Genomic DNA, 19,984 nt, shown 5'->3' with positions numbered 1-19,984 from the left:
AAGAGGAAATTTAAAAATACCTACAAGCAAACAAAAATACAATTACAACTTACTGGAATTTGTGGGATGCAATGAAAGCTGTACTCAGAGGAAATTTATTGCACTGAGTTCCCACATCAGGAAAACAGAACGAATGCAAATAAATAACCTGATGTTAGACCTCAAATATCTAGAAAAAGAAGAGCAAGTTAAGCTCAAAGTGAAAAGAATAGAGGAAATTATAAAATCAGAGCAGAAATCAATGCAATAGAGACTAAGAACTCCAGCATAGTGAAAAGAAAACCCACAAACTGGGAAAAGATTTTAGTGAACTCTCTCTCAGACAAGGGCCTCTTGTCTAAAACATACAAAGAATTAAAGAAACTCAGACCTCCGAAATTCAAAGATCCAATCCAAAAATGGGCATCTGAGATGAATATGCAATTCTCAGATGAAGAAATGCAAATGGCAAATAAATACATGAAAAAATGCTCATCATCATTGGTCATTAGAGAAATGCAAATTAAAACCACACTGAGATACCATCTCACTCCTGAAAGAATGGCCAGGATCAAGAAAACCAACAAAAAATGCTGGAGAGGCTGTGGGGAAAAAGGAACTCTCCTGCACTGCTGGTGGGAGTGTAGACTGGTACAGCCTTTGTGGAGATCTGTCTGGAGATTTCTCAAAAAGTTGGGACTGGAAATCCCATTTATTCCAGCTATTCCACTTCTAGGCATATTCCCAGAAGAACTGAAAGCATCATACCACAGAAATATATGTGCACCTATGTTTATAGCAGCACAATTTGTAATCGCCAGATCTTGGAAACAACCCAAGTGCCCATCAACTGAGGAATGGATAAAAAAGTTGTGGTATTTCTATACAATGGAGTATTATTCAGCTATAAAGAAGGATCACATTGAGATATTTATCAATAAATGGGCACAGCTTGAGACCATACTCGTAAGTGAAATAAATCAATCTCGCATGTGTGAATACCGAATAGTTTCCCTAATGTAAGTAATGATTCAAATATATAAAAATATGTGGTAATCATGATTCCCCATTAGGTGGCCTTGAAGCCTTATAAAGTTTTCACTCATTAATTAGAAAGGCTTTATTCTGGGCTTCTTGATATGAAAATATTTGAAGCTAGAGTATATGAAGTTTTACCCAAATATTTCAAGGAAAAAGACACTATGGTAACTACTATTAAGTCAGGTTATAAGGTGGTGAAGTACTAGGTTATTGAAACAGTCATGCTGTGACCTCTATTGTTATATTGTTATGTCCTGTTTATCTCAATCTCCCCCTTATTGTTTCAAAAAAAATTATTTAGTCATTTCTTATGTTTGTCTTAATTAAAGAAAAAACTCAAAAAAATTAGGATATATAAATAGTAACTCTTTTCGATTTCCTATTAACTTGTTTTGAAGTCCTGTAGTACTCCCACGATCTTGTTTTGACTGATTAGACTCTGTTCCATTCTATATGATAGTATCAAGTTTGAAGACATAGGCAACTACTTTGAAGACAATAAGATTCACTAAGATACCCATTCTGGTTTGACTATTGTCTTCTTTGGAAGTCCTGTAATGTTTACAATGCCTAAGTTTTATTGGTCTTGTTCTCTACTGTTTTGTCCAACTTTATAATATCTAATAAGATAGACAATTCTTTTTAAGGAAACAAGGGACAACGTTGATAACCATTGTTGATAAACTTGTACTCTGTTCTACACCATGTGCTACGTCTATCCTTGGTATTGACTGACAGCTTTGTTTTGCCATATTTGACTGTATTCTTCCCCCCCCAAAGAAAGTAATAAGCACTAAGGAGTAATAAAATCCAAGATGTGTAAATTTTGTAGTAAAAAAGAGAGGGAAAAAAAAAAAGAAAAAGGAGCTCTAACGGATATAACAGCAAGTGTGTTTGGGGGTGTTAAATAGCTGACTTTATCAATGTTTTTGGAACATTGAACACAGCTGTTTGCAGTCTCCCTGTTTGAATGTCCACCTTGTGTTCTTTGATACTGTGATTTGAGGAACTATTTTCAAGAAAATAGTGTGTAATCTACTAGCAGGTAATTTCTTACTGTTATGGTTTTTTGTTTTGTTTTGTTTTGTTTTGTTTTGTAGTTCTGTATTGCGTGTACCCTTATGCCGCTTTGGTTTGTTTTGTGTTTTTCTCCTTTTCCTCTTAAATAAAAAAAAAATAATAATAATAATAAAAAAAAGAAAATAATCCAAAGAATCAATGAATCAAAGAGTTGGTTCTTTGAAATAATAAGTAAAATTGATAAGCATCTAGACAACTTTATTACCAAAAGGGAAGAAAAAGCTTATTTCATGCAATAATAAATGAAAAAGCAAAATCACTACAGACTCTAGAAATACAGAAAATCATCAACACCTATTTTGAAAACCTCTACCCTCATAGGTTTGATAACACAGAAGAAATGGACATTCCTAGAAACATATGAAGTACCAAAGCTAGTTCAAGAAGATGTAAACCTGCTGAATAATCCAATATCTATTAATGAAACTGAAAATGTAATTACGTCATTACCTACAAAGAAGAGGCCAGACGCAGAAGGATTCATTGCAGAATTCAACAAGAAATACAAAGAAGACTTAATTCTGAAACTCCTCAAACTCTTCAATGAAATTAAAAGGGAAGCAATCCTTCCTAAGTCATTCCTAGAAGCAAATATTACTCTAGTACCAAAACCTGAGAAAGACCCAATTAAAAAACAGAACGATAGACCAATCTCCCTAATGAACACAGATGCAAAAATCCTCATAAAATCCTGGCCAATAGGATGCAGCAAATCATCAAGAAGGTTATACACCATGACCAAGTGGGATTCATCCCAGGCATGCAGGGATAGTTCAACTTACGTAAATCAATAAATGTAATCAACCATATCAATAAAGCCAAAACTCAGAATCACATGATCATTTCTATAGACGCAAAAAAACCTTTTGATAATTTCCAACATTCCATCGTGATAAGAACTTTACAGAAAATTGAAATAGATGGTCTTTTCCTCAACATAATAAAGGCCATCTATGACAAACCAACGGTATCATATTAAATAGCAAAAAATTGAAGGCCTTTACTTTAAAATCAGGCACAAGCCAAGGATGTCCCTTATCACCACTCCTATTTAATATGGTACTGGAAATACTAGCCAGAGCAATTAGACTATAGAGAGAAATAAAAGGGGTAAAGATAGGAAAAGAAGAAGTTAAATTATCATTGTTTGAAGATGACAGGATAGTCTACATAGAAAGCACCCAAAACTCCATTAAAAAACTCTTAGATATAATAAATAAATTCAGTAATGTTGCTGGATACAAAATCAATACTCAAAAATCAATAGCATTCCTATACACTAACAGTAAAATCACTGACAGGGAAATAAGAGAAGCCATACTCTTGACACTAGCAACCCAAAAAATGAAACATGTAAGAACTACTCCCATGAAAGAACTGAAAGACCCATTCAGGGAAAATTATAATACACTGAAAAAAGAAACTGTAGAGGATCTCAGAAAGTGGAAAGACATCCCTTGGTCATGGATAGGAAGAACAAACATTGTGAAAATGGCCATTCTCCCAAAACTGTTATACAGATTCAATGCAATCTCAATAAAAAATACCATCAATATACCTCACAGATCTAGAGAAATCACTCCTCAAATTCATCTGGAGCAAGAAGAGACCTAGAATAGCAGAGACAGTTCTAAGCAGCAAAGGCAAGGCAGGATGCATCAAAATCCTTGACTTGAAGTTATACTACAAAGCAACTGTAGTAAAATCAACATGGTACTGGAATCAAAACAGAGCTGAAGATCAATGGAATAGATTGGAAGATATAACCACAACTACAAACACACTCCATCACCTTATCTTTGCTAAAGGGGCCAAAACAGATTCACTGTAAGTATAACAGTCTCTTTAATAAATGGTGCTAGAAAAACTGGCTCTCCATATGCCGAAAACTAAAACTAGACCCATGCCTATCATCATGTTCTAAATTAAAATCTAAATGGATCAAAGATCTGAATATTAAAACAGAAACACTAAATCTATTGGAAGACAAATTGGGCAAAAACCTTGAAGAGATAGAGGTAGGTAGCAATTTCATGAACGGACTCAATCTGCATGGGAAATACTTCCCAGAATCAATAACTGGGATGATGTCTTATTAAAAGTATGTGTACATCAAAAGAAATCTCAGCATAGTGAAAAGAATACCCAGAAACTGTGAAAAAATCTTAGTGAACTGTCCCTTAGACAATGGACTTATGTTTAAAACATATAAAGAATTTTAAAAAATCAGACCCCCAAAATTCAACGATCCAATCCAAAAATGGGCATCTGAGGTAAATACACACTTCTCAGATGAAGAAATACAAGCAGCAAATAAATACATGAAAAAATGTTCATCATCATTACTCATTAGAGAAATGCAAATTAAAACCACACTGAGATTCCACCTCACTCCTGAAAGAACGGCAAGGATCAAGAAAACCACCAACAACAAATGCTGCAGAGGCTGTGGGGAAAAAGGAACTCTCCTGCACTTTTGGTGGGGTTGTAGACTGGTGTTGTAACCATTGTGGAGGTCATCTGGATATTTCTCAAAAAGCTGGGATTGGAAGTCCAATTTGTCCCAACTATTCCACTTCTAGGCAGATTGTCAGAAGAACTGAAAGCATCTTACCACAGTGATATATCTGCACCCATGTTTATAGCAGCACATTTTGTGATAGCCAGATCCTGGAAACAACCTAAGTATCTATCACCTGAGGAATGGATAAAAAAGTTGTGGTATTTTTATATAATGGCATACTACTCAGCTATAAAGAAGGATCTCATTGAGATATTTATTAATAAATGCATGCAGCTTGAGACCATACTTGTAAGTGAAATAAATCAAACTCACATGTATATATATATTGAATAGTTTCCCTAGTGTAAGAAATGATATAAATACAGAAAAGTATGTAGTAATCATGATTCCCTATTATATTGCTTTGAAGCCTCATTTCACTCATTAATTGGAATGGTTTTATTCTGGGCTGTTTGATTTTATTGTCTGTGATGGTATGAACAGCTGTTTTGAAGAAAACCAGACATTATAATAGCTAGTGCTGATTTAATATCATCTTGTTTTGAAGTCAAATCAAGCTCTTCTTCTTCTGTCTCTATCAGTTTTATCATGTTGTATCTTATTGGATTTTATTATACGTGATTTTATAAACCAAATTTTTATAGGCAAAGATATAATGTAGAAACCATTGTTCATTTTCTGTTAGCTGGTTCTAAATATCTTGTAATACTTTCATCCTCTTGAATGGTTTCACACTGTCTTGATATGTTTGATGCTATATTATACGAAGTTATATTCAAATATTTCATGGAAAAAGACACTATAGTAACTACTGTTAAGTCGGGTTAGCTTGTGGTGAAACACTATGTTGCTTAAGTTGTTCTGTTCTGAACTGTATTGTTATGTTGTTATGTCCTTTTTATCTCAATCTCCCCTTTTTAAAAATTTATTTAATTTTTTTTTATTTTTTTAATTAAGGGAAAATTTTTTTTAAAATTAACAGGATATATTACAGTAATTTTTTGATTCGCTATTAACTTGATTTGAAGCCCTGTATTCCTCTCACCATCTTGTTTGGACTGATTTTACTCTATTCTATTCTGTTTGATAGTATGAAGTTTGAGAGTATAGGCAACTACTTTGAAAGCAGTAAGATTCACTATGATGCCCATTCTGGTTTGACTATTATCTTCTTTTGAAGTCCGGTAATGTCCCCAATGTTTAAGTTTTATTGGTTTTGTTCTGTACTGTTTAGTTCAATTTTATTATACCTGATAATATAGGCAATTATTTTTAATGTAGCAAGAGGCATTATGGTAACCACTGTTGATTACCTTGTATTCTGTTTTTACATCATGTACTATGTCCATCCTTTGTTTTGACTGACTGTTTTGTTTTGTCACATTTGGTTTTATTCTCTTTCAGAAAAAAGTAGTAAGAACTGTGGGAGTAATAAAACCCAGAATGTGTAATTGTTATTGTAAAAAAGAGAGGACAGGAAAGTGCTCTAATGCATACAAGTGCAAGTGTGTTTAGGTGTGTAAGATAGATGACCATATTACTAAGTTGTTGTAGGATCATTGAACACAACTGGTTCACAGTCTCACTGTTTGAATGCCAACTTTATAGGCTTTAATTTTGTAACTTGAACAACTACTTCTAAGATGACAATATGTAATCTATTAACTAGTGATTTATTACTGTTTAATTGAAATTCTGTATTACTTGTACCCTTTTATTGTTTTTTTCTTTTCTTTGAATTTTTTTTAAATAGGAAACTAAGCTTCATTTTCTTAGGGATAATTTATCTGTCCACAACACCGTACATGAGAAATGGTAAATTCACAGAATTCTTGCTATCATTTATGTCTTGCCTTCATGCTTATGAGAAAGATTAGGATGCCATCATGTTTCTTTCCTACTTTGTTGCAGAAATTGTGTAGCTGAAATTATTTCTGAAACAAAAATGCATTTTTACAACTCAAACTCCATTGTACATGATGCACTTAGCATAAAAACTAATTGTCATCCTATAAAGACCAATTGTCATCTACTGAAGACCTTTGTCCTATTATGTTTATGTCAATTGCTTTCCTCTTAAAGTTTGCAAGCAGCAGTTATGGAAAAGAATATTTTATTACTGTATGTTACAGAAGAAAAGAGTTAGGATCAAATATACCTTGCATTGTTTTCTCTGGTTTAAAAATATTGTATATTTGGCAGGGTTTAAGAATATGGCTCACTGCTAGAACATTTGCATATAACAAAATGAGCCCCATGGTTTGACCTCCAGCAGTGAAGAAAATGGACAAAAATCATAGATTTTTTTCATCAATGAGACTCCCAGAGAATCACATATATAGGCAAGCATTGTATCACTTATCTACAGCCCCAGTCTCTGCACTGTTTTTATAAGAAAGTGTTTCATAAGATCTATCTTCTACTGATGTTGGATAAGGTCTGAAGATTTCAGAGGCACATTTTCCATGGACAACCAATACTCTTCTCTTACTGGGTGCTGCTCTTACATTGCTTTGGTCTTAATTACCTACAGAGTACGTGAACATGATTTCTGTTTTGGACACTGGCACACTGTATGATATCCAACTGTCTCTACTACTACAAATAACCATAAAAATCAGGTACATGGTAAAAACAGCATATAAATCTGCCCAGAAGATACAGAGAACTTGGAGACAATTGTTACAAAACAGGGTTCACCACCTATTGCTTTACTGTATTGAATCATAAATTTTTCCTTCAACAAGGAATTTTGTGAAATATTTTGATTATCAACATAATTTCTGGAACAAAATTCACATTTGTCTAAATTAATACTCAGTTCACAGTGATAGGAATAGGACAATGCTCCAGAGTTGGACCAATCGCATTTACCCACCCTTTTATCCCACACAAGCCCTGCATTCTTTGACCCAAGACACCTATCAGTCTACCTCAGAGAGATTTGAGGCTTCCCCGTGCATCTCTATGTTGCCCCTTAGAATTAGAAATGAATGTAGAAAGTACTACCCCAAAATACACAATTTATTTATTTCTTGTAAATGGAGAGTGCATTCCTTATCCAGATAAGGCAGGGCCTGGATATAGAAGAGTCCTGGCTGATTAACAGAAAGGGAGATATAGTTGGAAAACACACAGAAACTATATCAGAAATTATTACCAGCCTCCCATATGCCTGAGGAAAAAGAGCGATAGAAATGTTAAAGAGGGAGGACAGGCTGTAAAAAGATACAAAAGTGCCCACCAGAAGGAGGATGCTTTTGGTGGCTCTGGACTCAGGGGATCTGAAGAAGACATTGGTCCTGTGAATGTGTTGGACCCTCTGCTTGTGTTGATACAGAGTAAAAATCATATAGCTGCTTGCAGAGATCATGAGAACAGAGCAAGCAACTTCAGGGAATGCTACTAACACTACATAGATTGGGCCTAGGATTGTCCCAAGATCTGTGTGAGTACAAAATCTTATTTTTCTTTCCTTTGTGATGTTTTTGCTAGACAATCTTCCCGAGACATATAACAGATAGAGAGGAAAAATGAAATTTACCACCATGTGCACAAACCAGCAGAGATATATGGAAAATTCTACATACTTTGGAGCTTTAATTTTAAGGTCTTTGCAGCAGGCATTCATGGGGCTGATTGTGACAGTTTGGAAAATACTCAAGAGGCAGATGGTTCCAATTGACATGCCCCTGCCCACTCTCTCAACATAAAAGATAATTTTGCAGACAAAGTCATTGAGAGAATTTTTCAGTCCAAAGGCTACCATTGTCTGAGGCAGTCCTGTAGAAAGAATCAGTAAGGAGTTGGCTATGAGGATGTGCTTGAGAATCAACTCTATGCATCTCAACTTGCTTTTTGTGTGGTAAATGAAAAGATAATGGTAAAGAAGAAAAAAATTTCCCATAACTCCAACCATAGTCTGTGACAATAATATTACTCCTATTACCAAAGAAACAGGTTCTATTTTTGTCATTTTTTCTAAAGTTTCCTTTAAATTATTGTGACAAGTATTTTTCTGAGCAAGGTATATTGTAGAAATTCAACAAAAAATGTAATTTTGCAGATGAGCTCCTACGGAATTGCAAAGGTTTCATGACAAAAGGGAAGCTGAAGAGAATTATCAGGCTGTTTCAGCATAATGCAACAGTATGTATGAGATGGCGTGAACCTGGGGCAGAAGTTACATGTGAGAACAAACAGAAAGAAAACAATATTTTCAAGTAGAACCTGAAGTGTATGTTAGTCATATTATAAAAAGAAAAGCCACAATCATTACTGACCTCCTACTGTAAATCAATTCTGAAGAAATTTCAACTGTAAATATAATAATAATCACATACAATAGCAAATATTCTCTCTGTGGTCTAAGAAAAAGAAATTATTGTTTATAAAACATATTAGTCTTATGGAAAAATGGCAAATTATATTCAAATTAAAAATTATTTTCATTAAAAGCTTGCATAGTTGTATCCAAAGAGAAATAAAAGACAAAAGGAGAAAGACATATACAAGGAGAGATGGAAGAAACACAGAGAGAAACACAATCAAAATGAAGAGCTCTTACACATTACATAAGAAAATTAAAAATGAGAAATGTTGAAGTTGAAATTTAAAAACAAAAGTTATCAAACTGATAATAAGTATAGTCAAAATATTCAATGTTATTAAACAGAAAAATTTGAATAAAACTTCTGGCTAATACCATCAAACAGCATTCAGAAGGTTAAGATGCAAATGACAGGAAATAGCAAGTTTGGTGAACACATGGGAAAACCAGGAACTTGCCCCTGCAAAATAGGTAGAGGTGTTTTAGAGAGCTTTTTTGGTAGAATCAATTGAAGCTGTGAAATGTAACTTTAATTTCCTCTTCAGTTTCTTTCTTCAGAGGACAATAGTTTTCATTCTAAGAGGTCTTTCAGTTCCTTGGATATGTTAAATTTCTAGGTTCAGTTTCATCATAAGCTACTACTAGTGCGATTTTTTTCTTGATTTCTTTCTCAGTAGGTTCATTGTTGAAATATAGGAATACATTTACATTTTGTATATTTTTTGTATCCTGCTACTTTGTTGTGACTGTTTATCAGTTGTAAGAGTCTTCTGGTGGAGTTTTTAGAATCTTGATTCTAATAGAAAAATGGGTGATTTGATTTCTTCCTTTCCTATTCACACTCCATTTATTTCTTTCTGTTGCCTGATTGCTCTGATTAAAAGTTTGAATACTATATTAAATAGAAGTGGTTAAAAATGCACTTTTTAAATTCCAGATTTTAGAGAAAATGCTTTCAGTTTTCCCCATTTATAATGATGCTGTCAGTGAGTTGACATAATTTTTATTGATTTAAGATTATTTGATATCTAATTTGCATCAAAGTTTTTATATGAATGGGTTTTGGATTGAGTCAAAGACTTTTCTGCACTTATTGAGAGGAACATTTGATTCTTATCTTTCCTTCTGTTTATGTGTTGTACTGCACTTATTAATTTATGTATATTGGTCCATTCTTTCATCTCGGGGATGAGCCGCCTTGGTCATGATATATGAACTTATTAATAATTTTTTGAAGTACACTTACTAATGTATCATTTTAGGATTTTGCATCTATGTTCACTGAGCTTTTAAAAAAAAAACTTTCTCTGATTTCTGTCTCAAGGTAATACTAGATTCCAGAATGAATTTTGCAGTGCTCTTCTCGGTTTCATAGAAGATACAGAGTTGCATTCATGTTAGATTTTCCTTGAAATTCTGGTAAAATTCTATTGTGAATCCATTAAGTTCAAAGATTCTTTTAGTTCATAGTTTTTATTGTTGCCTCTATTTTATTGTCTCTTTAGGGTTTTCATATCTTCTTTGTTCAATAAAGAACTAAATCAAGGATTGAGAATTCATTTACTCTTTCTAATGTTTTTATAAATTCTAAATTCCATTACTTTCCATTCCAATCTTGATAATCTTTTCTTCTAGTAGTTTTAAATTTGGATTTATAGGTTTTTACAACCACAAGTTTTATCTTTTCGTAATTTGCATGGCCTTACTATTCCCTTACTGTGTGCATTCAGAACTGAGAACTTCTTAGAACTGCTTTTGTGACATCCCTTAAGTTTTCATATTATTATATACCATTGTACTTTGATTGTAAGAACATTTTAGATTCTTCTATGATCCATTGGTTATTGAATAATATATTCTTAAATTTTCATATGTTTTTACAATTTTGGTTCTTGATTTGGGTGTTGATTTCTAGTTTCATTTTTTATGTTCCAGTAACATTCAAGAGGTTATTTCAATTTCTATATTTATTTAAGCATTCTATATTACTGAAGACATGGTCTATTTTGGAAAAATTTCTGTGTTGAGAAAAATGTACATTATGTTTTTATATGAAGCACTGTATAGATATCTTTAAATACCTTTTACTCATAAGAACTGAATATTTAAGTCCCTCACACATGAATGTGCTATGTTTATCTATGTTTTTGTGCCCAACAATTTTTCTTTTATGAAGCTTTGCCAAAAGTCTGTGCATTTGTGATTTATAATTGTTATCTCTTTCTGTTCAGTTATTATTTTTACCTGCATGCCATGGCCACCTTTGTCTTATCAGTTTTAGCTTGACTATGGTGTGCCTGAAAAAAAGAAACTTACTTTATCTTGTTTTGGGGACCTGGTTGCACTGGTTGTTATCCATCCTTTAATTTTTCATTTGAATTAAGTTTGTCTGTAGACAATATGTAGATGAGGTTTTTTGAATCAATATGCCATTCTATATCTTTTGATTTGCTAGTTAAGACCATGGACATTGAGAGCTATTATTATGAGCTATTTACAGAATATTTTCATTACATTTTGTTTATATGCAACCAATTTTTTGATTTGTTCAAGTAGTCTCTATGATCGATGTATACTTTCTTTGAATTTTTTTATAGTGTTAACCTCTGTCATTTTGTATACATTTCCTTAAATACTTTTATAATGCTGGTTTAGTGCTCATGTATTTCTAAAAATTTTCTTTGTCATGAAAAGTCCTCACTACTCTGCCATTTTGAAGGCTAATTTTACATAGTATAGAAGTACAATTCACTTTACAATGAATTGTACTGAAGTACAATTTAATTTCAGCAATTTTTTAAATTGCCTGATATATTTCTGCAAGCCAATTTAACCTTTTAAAGCTAATTCTGAGAAATGTGCCTAATTCTGATAGGTGGAATATATATGTCCTTTTTTGTTTATCTCCAACAGTTTTTACTATCTTCTTTTCTTGTTGACTTTCTGGAATTTCAATTACTGTTTTTTATGGAAAGGTCTTTGACTGGTTGTGGGTCTTTGAAGTTTTAGATGTCTGTTGTACTTTAATATTGAATTATTTCCCAAACATTGGAAAATGTATGCTATGATTTCAGTGGGTAAATTCTTTATACATATTCAGTCATTTCCCAAAATCTCAGGCCTCTATTTCTGTCTGTCCCTCTGTCTCTGTCTCTCTCTTTTTTTTCATTTTTTCTCAGTGGGAAAAGCCACTCAAATTGGGAAAATCCCACTCAAAGTGGGAAAAGCCATGCAAACTGAAATAAGATGTTTTACACGTTTCTTACACTAAAGATTTTCCCTACATATAACAAACATGTACTAATAAAAAATTTGTTGCAGTATTTTCATTGCCATGAGTCCTCTCAAAACGAACCACGCATGTTTCAAAGAACATGCTGCATTCTCTATGTAATAGCTGTATTCATTACTTACTATGGTCCCAAACTCAAAACCACTCTCATATTCATTAACAGTCAAAAAATTCAGATAATTATTCATGCAATAGAGAGCAATAAAGCTTTTCTAATTGGTGCCATCAATAATAAATGACAAAAACACATTTCTCACATTTCTCATAAAATGCATATAAATGACAAATATGAAAGAACTTACTAAGTCCATTTACATGAAGTTCCAATCAGGCAACATGGGTATAATATCTTAAATAGTGAAAATAGATATAAGGCTATATTCAAATGTTCCACTTTTATTAATATTTTCAAAAGAAATATAGCCTAAAGGGTAGAAGAGACAGAAGAAATCTGTAGATAGATGACAGTATTCCATTTCTTGATCAGATACATCAATTTGTGTTCTCTTCATGACACTCAACTGAGCTGTGCCATTGCAAGCTGTGATGCCTTTGTCATTCTGTACACATGCATGTATACATCTAGGAGAAATGTTGGCACTGAAACTGTGTGTGACTTACCATTTGTGTCTGTACAGGATGAAATTCAGAGCCACAATGACACAGAATGGCTCCCAATAAGAAATTTCCCAAAGCAACGACAATGTTGTGCATGTGGAATGTTTAAGTTGCTCTTGAGATCCTGCACTGTAATACACGAGATGTTTTGTGATTCATGACATGTTTGCTGATCTTTTTGACCATCTTAAAAATAAGAAAAATACACAAGCAATAGAGTCCAATATTTAAAATGGGCAAGCCACTGTAGTTGGAAGAAACTGCTTTAAGGTCTACCCACCTGTGGGTCCTGTGGCTCTTCAAAATGGTTTGAGAACCTGAACATGCAAGCATTGTCACTGGGCACACTTGAACAGTCAGTGAATATGAGGAAAATTTGAATCCAAAATTTCATAATGAAGCCCTTCAACCTAAACTCTGCTAGTGTCATGGTGTTCATTACATGGTTGCACTATGAAGATCCTGAAACAGAATGAACGAGAAGCAGTTATAATCAGGTTCTTGGGAGTCAAATTGGTGGCCCTCACACTGTACCTATCTATGCAAATGATGGAAGAATGTTTAAGAGGGTAGAAATTCGAGTTGTTCAGGGAGAACATGGTGGATAGATAACAGCAGCTACAGAGGCTCTCTGAGATACCCAGCTTAGAATCCAGGAATGGTGCAGTGTGAGGAGTCCTAAGCAAGGGGAGATATACCCTGACAACCCAGGAATGAACTAAGCTGAGAGAAACCAACTGGAAATGCAATCCCAGTGCTATAACCAGAACAGATAAAATCTCAGCGTGGAAGCTGGAATCTGTGCCTCTGGAAATCATGATTTGAATTTCCTGCTGCTGCTGCGTCTGAATCAGCACAACAGGGAGAGAGACACGTGAAAGCTCTGAGAGCAGGAATCAGTGAACAGAGTTGAGAGCGGGACTGGCGGGGAGGCCTGAATTGACCTGTGGTGAATGAGAGGAATGGGGACCCTTTCATAGACTAGGAAGCTACAAAAGAGGACATTCTGGGACGAGGCAGACTAGCCAGAATAGGACACTGCAGTGTCTTTAGTCACATATTCCCCTCTAAGTAGGACTGGCATGGAGTGCTTGGCCTGAGTGATGCCACTGACTAAGACCCACTAGGATAGCCCAAACCAGGTCCCAGCACCTGGCAGTGCCCCTAGCAGTGAAGCCTTCAGTAGGTTGACATGGAGGTGCGGGCCCAGCAGAGGCTGCCCAGGTCTGTGCTTCCCTAGTACACTGCAGTGGGTGGGAACACCTAGCCGGCAGATTCAAACAAACTGTAACCAACAAAGAAAAAAAAACTGGGTCTCCTATATACATTTGCATGGAGGAAAAAAAGTATTGGAAGAGGGAGCAACAAGAAAGGGTCCTCAGTCCCCAATCCTGGGAACATTGATCCAGGAAAGGTAAATGCAAAGGAGAATGAGGACAGAAAACATGCAATATCAGACATGACACCAATAGATAAAGTGATATTTCCAGAGCCTCATAGACGAATTCAAAAGTGAAGTATTTAACGAAGTAAGGCAAGATATAAGTAGAATAGTTAGAGAAATGCTAAGCACCACCCAAGTAAAAACAGATGGTGGAGTGGTAGAACAGGAAAAAAAGGGAGAATTGCTTGATGGAGAAAATAGAGAAAACATAGAATACATGAAGCAGGTTCAAAGAGATTACCAGGAAACTAAAAACTCTATTGAAAGATGGCATAACAGCTTGAAAGAAACTAAGGATAGATTATCTGAACTGGAGGGTAGATTTGTAATGTGGGAGCATGAAATGAAAAACTCCTTAAAATAACAAGAAAACAAACAGCAATAATACAAAGGTTAGATGATAAGAGGATCTACAACTTAAGAATTAAGAACATAAAAGAAGAAGTAGGGACACAAACAAATGAACTAAAAAGGCTATTCACAGAAATAATCCAAGAGAATTTCCCTAATTTAGCAAAAGGTAAAGATACTCAGATGTATGAGGCATACAGGACCCCAGCCACCAACAACCCAAACAGAGCTACACCCAGGCATATAATAATCAAAATTCCAGAAACCCAATATAAGAACAGAATATTAAAAGTTGTCAGAGAGAAGAAACAGATCACTTACAAGGGAACACCCATCAAAATTACAGCAGACTTCTTGGCATCAACCATCAAATCACAAAGAGTGGGGGGGGGGAATAATTCAAGCTTTGAAAGATAATAACCTCCAGCCAAGACTGATATATCCTGCACAACTGTCCCTAGGAATTGGTGGAAAAACAAGGTACTTCCAGTATAAAGAGGAACTAGGGGAATTTGCAACCACCAATTCAACTCTATAGAGAGTATTGCAGGATATTCTAAAAAAGAAAAATACCAAGATTTCAGAAACAGTGGCAGAGAGGCCACAACAAATGAAGCAGAAACCAAAATGAAGAAGACAAACTGACAACTAATGACAGAAAAAGAGCTCAACAGAAATGAGGCAGAGAAGGCTGAATGGTAGGAACAGCTATTTTGGAGAAAACAAGACATCATAATAGCTAGTGATGATTTAATATCATCTTGTTTTGAAGTCCCATTAAGCTTTTGTTCTTTTGTCTCCAATGGTCTTAACATGTTGTATCTTATTGTATTTTATTATATGTGATAATATAAACAAAAACTTTTATAGACATGGAGATTATACAGAAACCATTGTTCATTTTCTGTTAGTTGATTCTAAATATCCTGTAATACTGTCATTCTCTTGAATGGTTTTACATTGTCTTGATATGTTTGATGCTAGAGTATACAAAGTTATACTCAAAGATTTCAAGGAAAGTGACACTATGGTAACTACTTTTATGTCAGGATTATCTTTTAGTGAAACACTATTTTGCTTAAATGGTTATGTTTTGACCTGTGCTGTTTTGTTGTTATGCCCTCTTTTATCTCAATTTCCTTTTTTTATTATTTACTTTTTTATTTTAATCTTTTTAATTAAGGGAAAAATAAATAAAAACAGCAGGATGTATTATAGTAACCCACTTTGATTTCCTATTAACTTGATTTGAAACCTTGTATTGCTTTCACCATCTTGTTTTGACTGATTTTCCTCTATTCTGTTTTGCTTGATAGTATCAAGTTCGAAAGTATAGGCAACAACTGTGAAGACAGTAAGATTCATTATGATGCCCATTATGGTTGACTATTATCTTCTTATGAAGTCCTGTAATGTCTCCAATGTTTTGGTTATTGGTTTTGTTCTTTACTGTTTTGTTCAATTTATTATAACTGATGATATAGGCAATTCTTTTTAAGATAGCAAGAGGCAGTATGGTAACTGAAAGAGTTGCTGGCCCAGACCAGACACTTTAACCAGGAAAAGCCGCAGCCCTATAGATTTGCCTGTAACCCTATACCCCCATCCCTATAACCCTGGCGCCAAAACATGTGCCAATGAAATACCTGTGCATCCCTAATGCCCCTTGGGGTCCACCCCAGACAGAGGTTACTTATGGGCCTGACTCCACGTGTTAGAGAAGAAGAGAAGAGAAGAAGAGGAAGAAGGAGAAAGGGAGAGTGTGTTCCAGAGAGAGACCACCGGCCCCGGGTGCAGTGGAGATGCTGCGCCCCGGGGCCGGGGGTGTCTCTCCCCACATTCCCGAAATAAAGGTTACTTATATTTTATATTTCTTATCTTTGCAGCCACCGCCGCCCACTACTTTCATGGCCGTCCACTCCACTTCTTCCATGGACCTCTTCCCATCTTTTCCCTTTTTTTCCCCTTCTTCTCAGACCTAACAGTAACCATTGTTGATCACCTTGTATTTTGTTTTTACATTACGTATTATGTCCATCCTTTTGATTTGACTGACTCTGTTCTGCTATGTCACATTTGGTTTTACTCTCTTCAAAAAATGTAATAAGAATTGTGGGAGTAAAAAAAAACCAAAATGTGTAATTGTCATTGTACAAAAGAGAGGAAAAGAAAGTGCTCTAAATGATATAACTGTATGTATATTTAAGTGTATAAGATAGATAACCATATTACTGAATTTTGTTGGATCATTGAACAGAACTGTTTGCAGTCTCACTGCTTGAAAGTCACTTTATATGCTTTAATTTTGAAACTTGAACAACAATTTCTAACATGACAATAAGTAATCTATTAACTAGTGATTTCCTACTGTTTATTTTTTCTGAAATTTTGTGTAACTTGTACCCTTTTTCTATTTTCTTTTCTTTTTCTCCTTAAATAAAATTTTAAAAAAAAGAAGTGAGAAATTCTCTACATTCCAAACACAGCCTGAGATCAGACCATTCTTATTGCAAAAGCCTGCATGTGAGTTGGCCCATGTCTGGTGGCTCACTTTCATCTTTAGTCCAAAGTATTTCCCAAAACATGAGCTGTGTACTACATTGATTTGTCGAGTGAAATTCAATATTCTCCATGTGAAATATTTATTTAAATTGTGTTTTTAAGAGGCTTCTGAGAGTTGAATGTGTAACCTTTAAGTAGCATTTACAGTACTTACTGCCATAAGGCAATACAGATGACACTTTATCTGATATTCATAATTCTATGATATAATCACTAGTATCATTTTCCTGAAAAGACAAAAAAAATTTAAATATAAAGGGTGTGAGGAATTTCTCTAAATCCAAATTCTATTTCTGAGTAACTTCAGAAGAGTTAAAATCATCATGCTACAGTAACACGTGCATAACCATGATTATAGCAGCAAAATTCATAACAGCTAAATCATGGCAGCAGCTTCAATACCACCAGCAGATTAATGCACAACAGTTGTGTAAATGGTTGAGAACTACTCAAACAATGAATAAGTGTCATCTATAGGAAAACAGATGGAGCATTAGCTGCTGAATGAAATAAATCAAACACAAAGGCTTAAATATCACATAGTTTCTTTTGTTGTGATAACTAAAATATAAATAACTTAAAGAATAAAATAGAACAGATGAAAACAAGAGATAAACTTTTTGGAGATGGAAAGGGGACCTGGAAAAATGGGAAAGAAAGGTCATGGGAGCAAAAGAAGTGAAAATGATCATGATATGTTATGTGCAAGAATCAAATCCATGAGATGAATACAATTATCAATCATCAAAAATGTACACAGCTAATGGAAAACAAAAGATATTTTAAAAATCTACACAATACATAGGGGCAGAGAGCAGACTTGAATGTGAGGTCCTTATGGGAAAGCCTGAGATTGACCCTCGGTGCTACGGTGAAAACACGTTATCTGTGTTTTTAAATTATCCAGACTTGCCATTGGTTTTTTACATGTCATTTCATGTTACATCACTGGTATTTTAAAATAAACTTCATCCTAACACAGTTCCATTTCAGTGTAGATATTGACTGTATAGTTCAATATCAAAAATAAATGCACTTTTAAGATCCTGATAAAATAAAGATGTACTAATTATAGTTTAATTTTGAAAGATGTTGCCTCATATATAAGCTGGACTTACTGAATGTGAAACTGGTTCCACGTTATTTTGAAGTGTATAGAATCATTTGTGATGTTACATGAATAAAAGCACTAAGGCTTTTGTCAAGGAGATTGCTAAGGATCATTACTCTGTCCCTAAGATGTGATACCTTAATAACTTGAATCAAAATACCATAGCATACATTTAATTTAGTGCTAACTTCTGATTATTAAAAATCAATTGCTTAATGTATGTCTTAAGCAAAACTATTAGGAAGGAAAATTTGAAAAATGCATCAAAATATGAGACCCAAGTAGAATGGAATATGAGAACATAAACTTGTGAGCATTGCGATTTTGAAAACAGGGAAATAAACTTCTACAACAAAACACAACAAAACATTCCAACAAACAAAGAAAAGTATGTTAAAGAAACTTGAATGGAGGCGTTTCTCTTGAAAAGATTCACAAATTACCAACTAGTAAGCAAAAGCATGTTTGACATCAATAACAATGTGGGAAATACAAAGAAAACTACAATGTGTTGTACATACCATGTGTCATAATGGATATTAGCAATTTTTAATGACAACGCTAGAAAGATTGTGAAGAAAGAGGACGTCTCTATGCTGGACTAGGAATGCAGATGCTGAAAGACATACAGATGTTCCACACTGAAGAAATCCTCATCATCTGGCCCAACATTCTGACATCTGGGTATTTTTGAAAAATAACTGAAATCAAGATCTCACAGTGACAATAGAACATCCATGTTCATTGTAGCACTAGTCACAGTAGCCAGCATGAAGAAGCACCTAGTCTTCACACTGAATGACAAATGAATAACACCGTGGTGTATATAAGATTTGGAATCAATCAGCGTTTTAAAAGAAGGAAAGTCTATAGTGGGTGACAGTGCTCAGGTAGCTTGAGGATACTATGTTGAGTGATATGAGGCAATCAAAAAACGACAAACTTTGTGTTATCTCATTTACCTGCATAATATAAAGCACAGAACAGCACAGACACAGGGAATTGGGATAGTGGTTACCAGGGAATAGGCAAAAGAGGCCATTGAGTTCCTAATTAGCAGCATAGAGTCCCAGGTAAGTAGAGTAACATTAAACACTTCTGGATATCATTCTATAGCATTACATATATAGTTAGCAACACTTCATTGTACTCTTAAATGTTTTTGTATATATTGTGCTGAAGTGAGTACATGTACACATAAAGTTTAAAAGATATATTCCATGAGAAGTATTCTTACTAAAATAATATCATTATTACAATATAAGCTAGAGTTGTAGCTCAGTAGTAGAGTTCTTTCTAGCATGTGTGAAGAATCCTCGGCTTGACTCTTAAATTGATTTTTAAAAATCTGTAGAGATGAATGTTTTACTTGGACTGGTAGGAGTGAATTCCAGGGCCTGCTAAATGCTAGGCAAATGCTCTACCACTGATCCACACCCCGCACCCCAGACAAATGCAGTATATTTTAAAACCAAAGAAAATAATACAAGATATATTTGATACAAACATCTGGCTTCAGCCTGTAATGATAAAATTCCTATTTCTAAAATTGTTTCCCTAACTTCCATGGGGAAAGCAGTGTCACTATCATGATCAGAGCACAGATTTTTTCTGTTGGTGACAATTACTCTTCACTCTACATGCATCACATA

The 19,984-nt window shown here is 34.4% G+C and overlaps 1 protein-coding gene across 1 annotated transcript; it reads right to left on the bottom strand.

Annotated features, from left to right (window-relative positions):
- Positions 1–7,652: 7,652 nt before the first annotated feature.
- Cavporv1r638 (vomeronasal 1 receptor cavPorV1R638) lies at positions 7,653–8,600 on the bottom strand. Its single transcript, NM_001167422.1, has one exon. The coding sequence runs from the start codon at positions 8,598–8,600 to the stop codon at positions 7,653–7,655; it is 948 nt and encodes a 315-aa protein (NP_001160894.1).
- Positions 8,601–19,984: the final 11,384 nt, after the last annotated feature.

This window comes from Cavia porcellus, unplaced genomic scaffold (assembly GCF_034190915.1).
Source record: "Cavia porcellus strain 051 isolate PalLab524CR breed Dunkin Hartley unplaced genomic scaffold, mCavPor4.1 scaffold_7, whole genome shotgun sequence".
NCBI lineage: Eukaryota > Metazoa > Chordata > Mammalia > Rodentia > Caviidae > Cavia > Cavia porcellus.
Note: the sequence above shows the minus strand (reverse complement) of the source record. Positions and strands in the feature narration are given on the sequence as shown.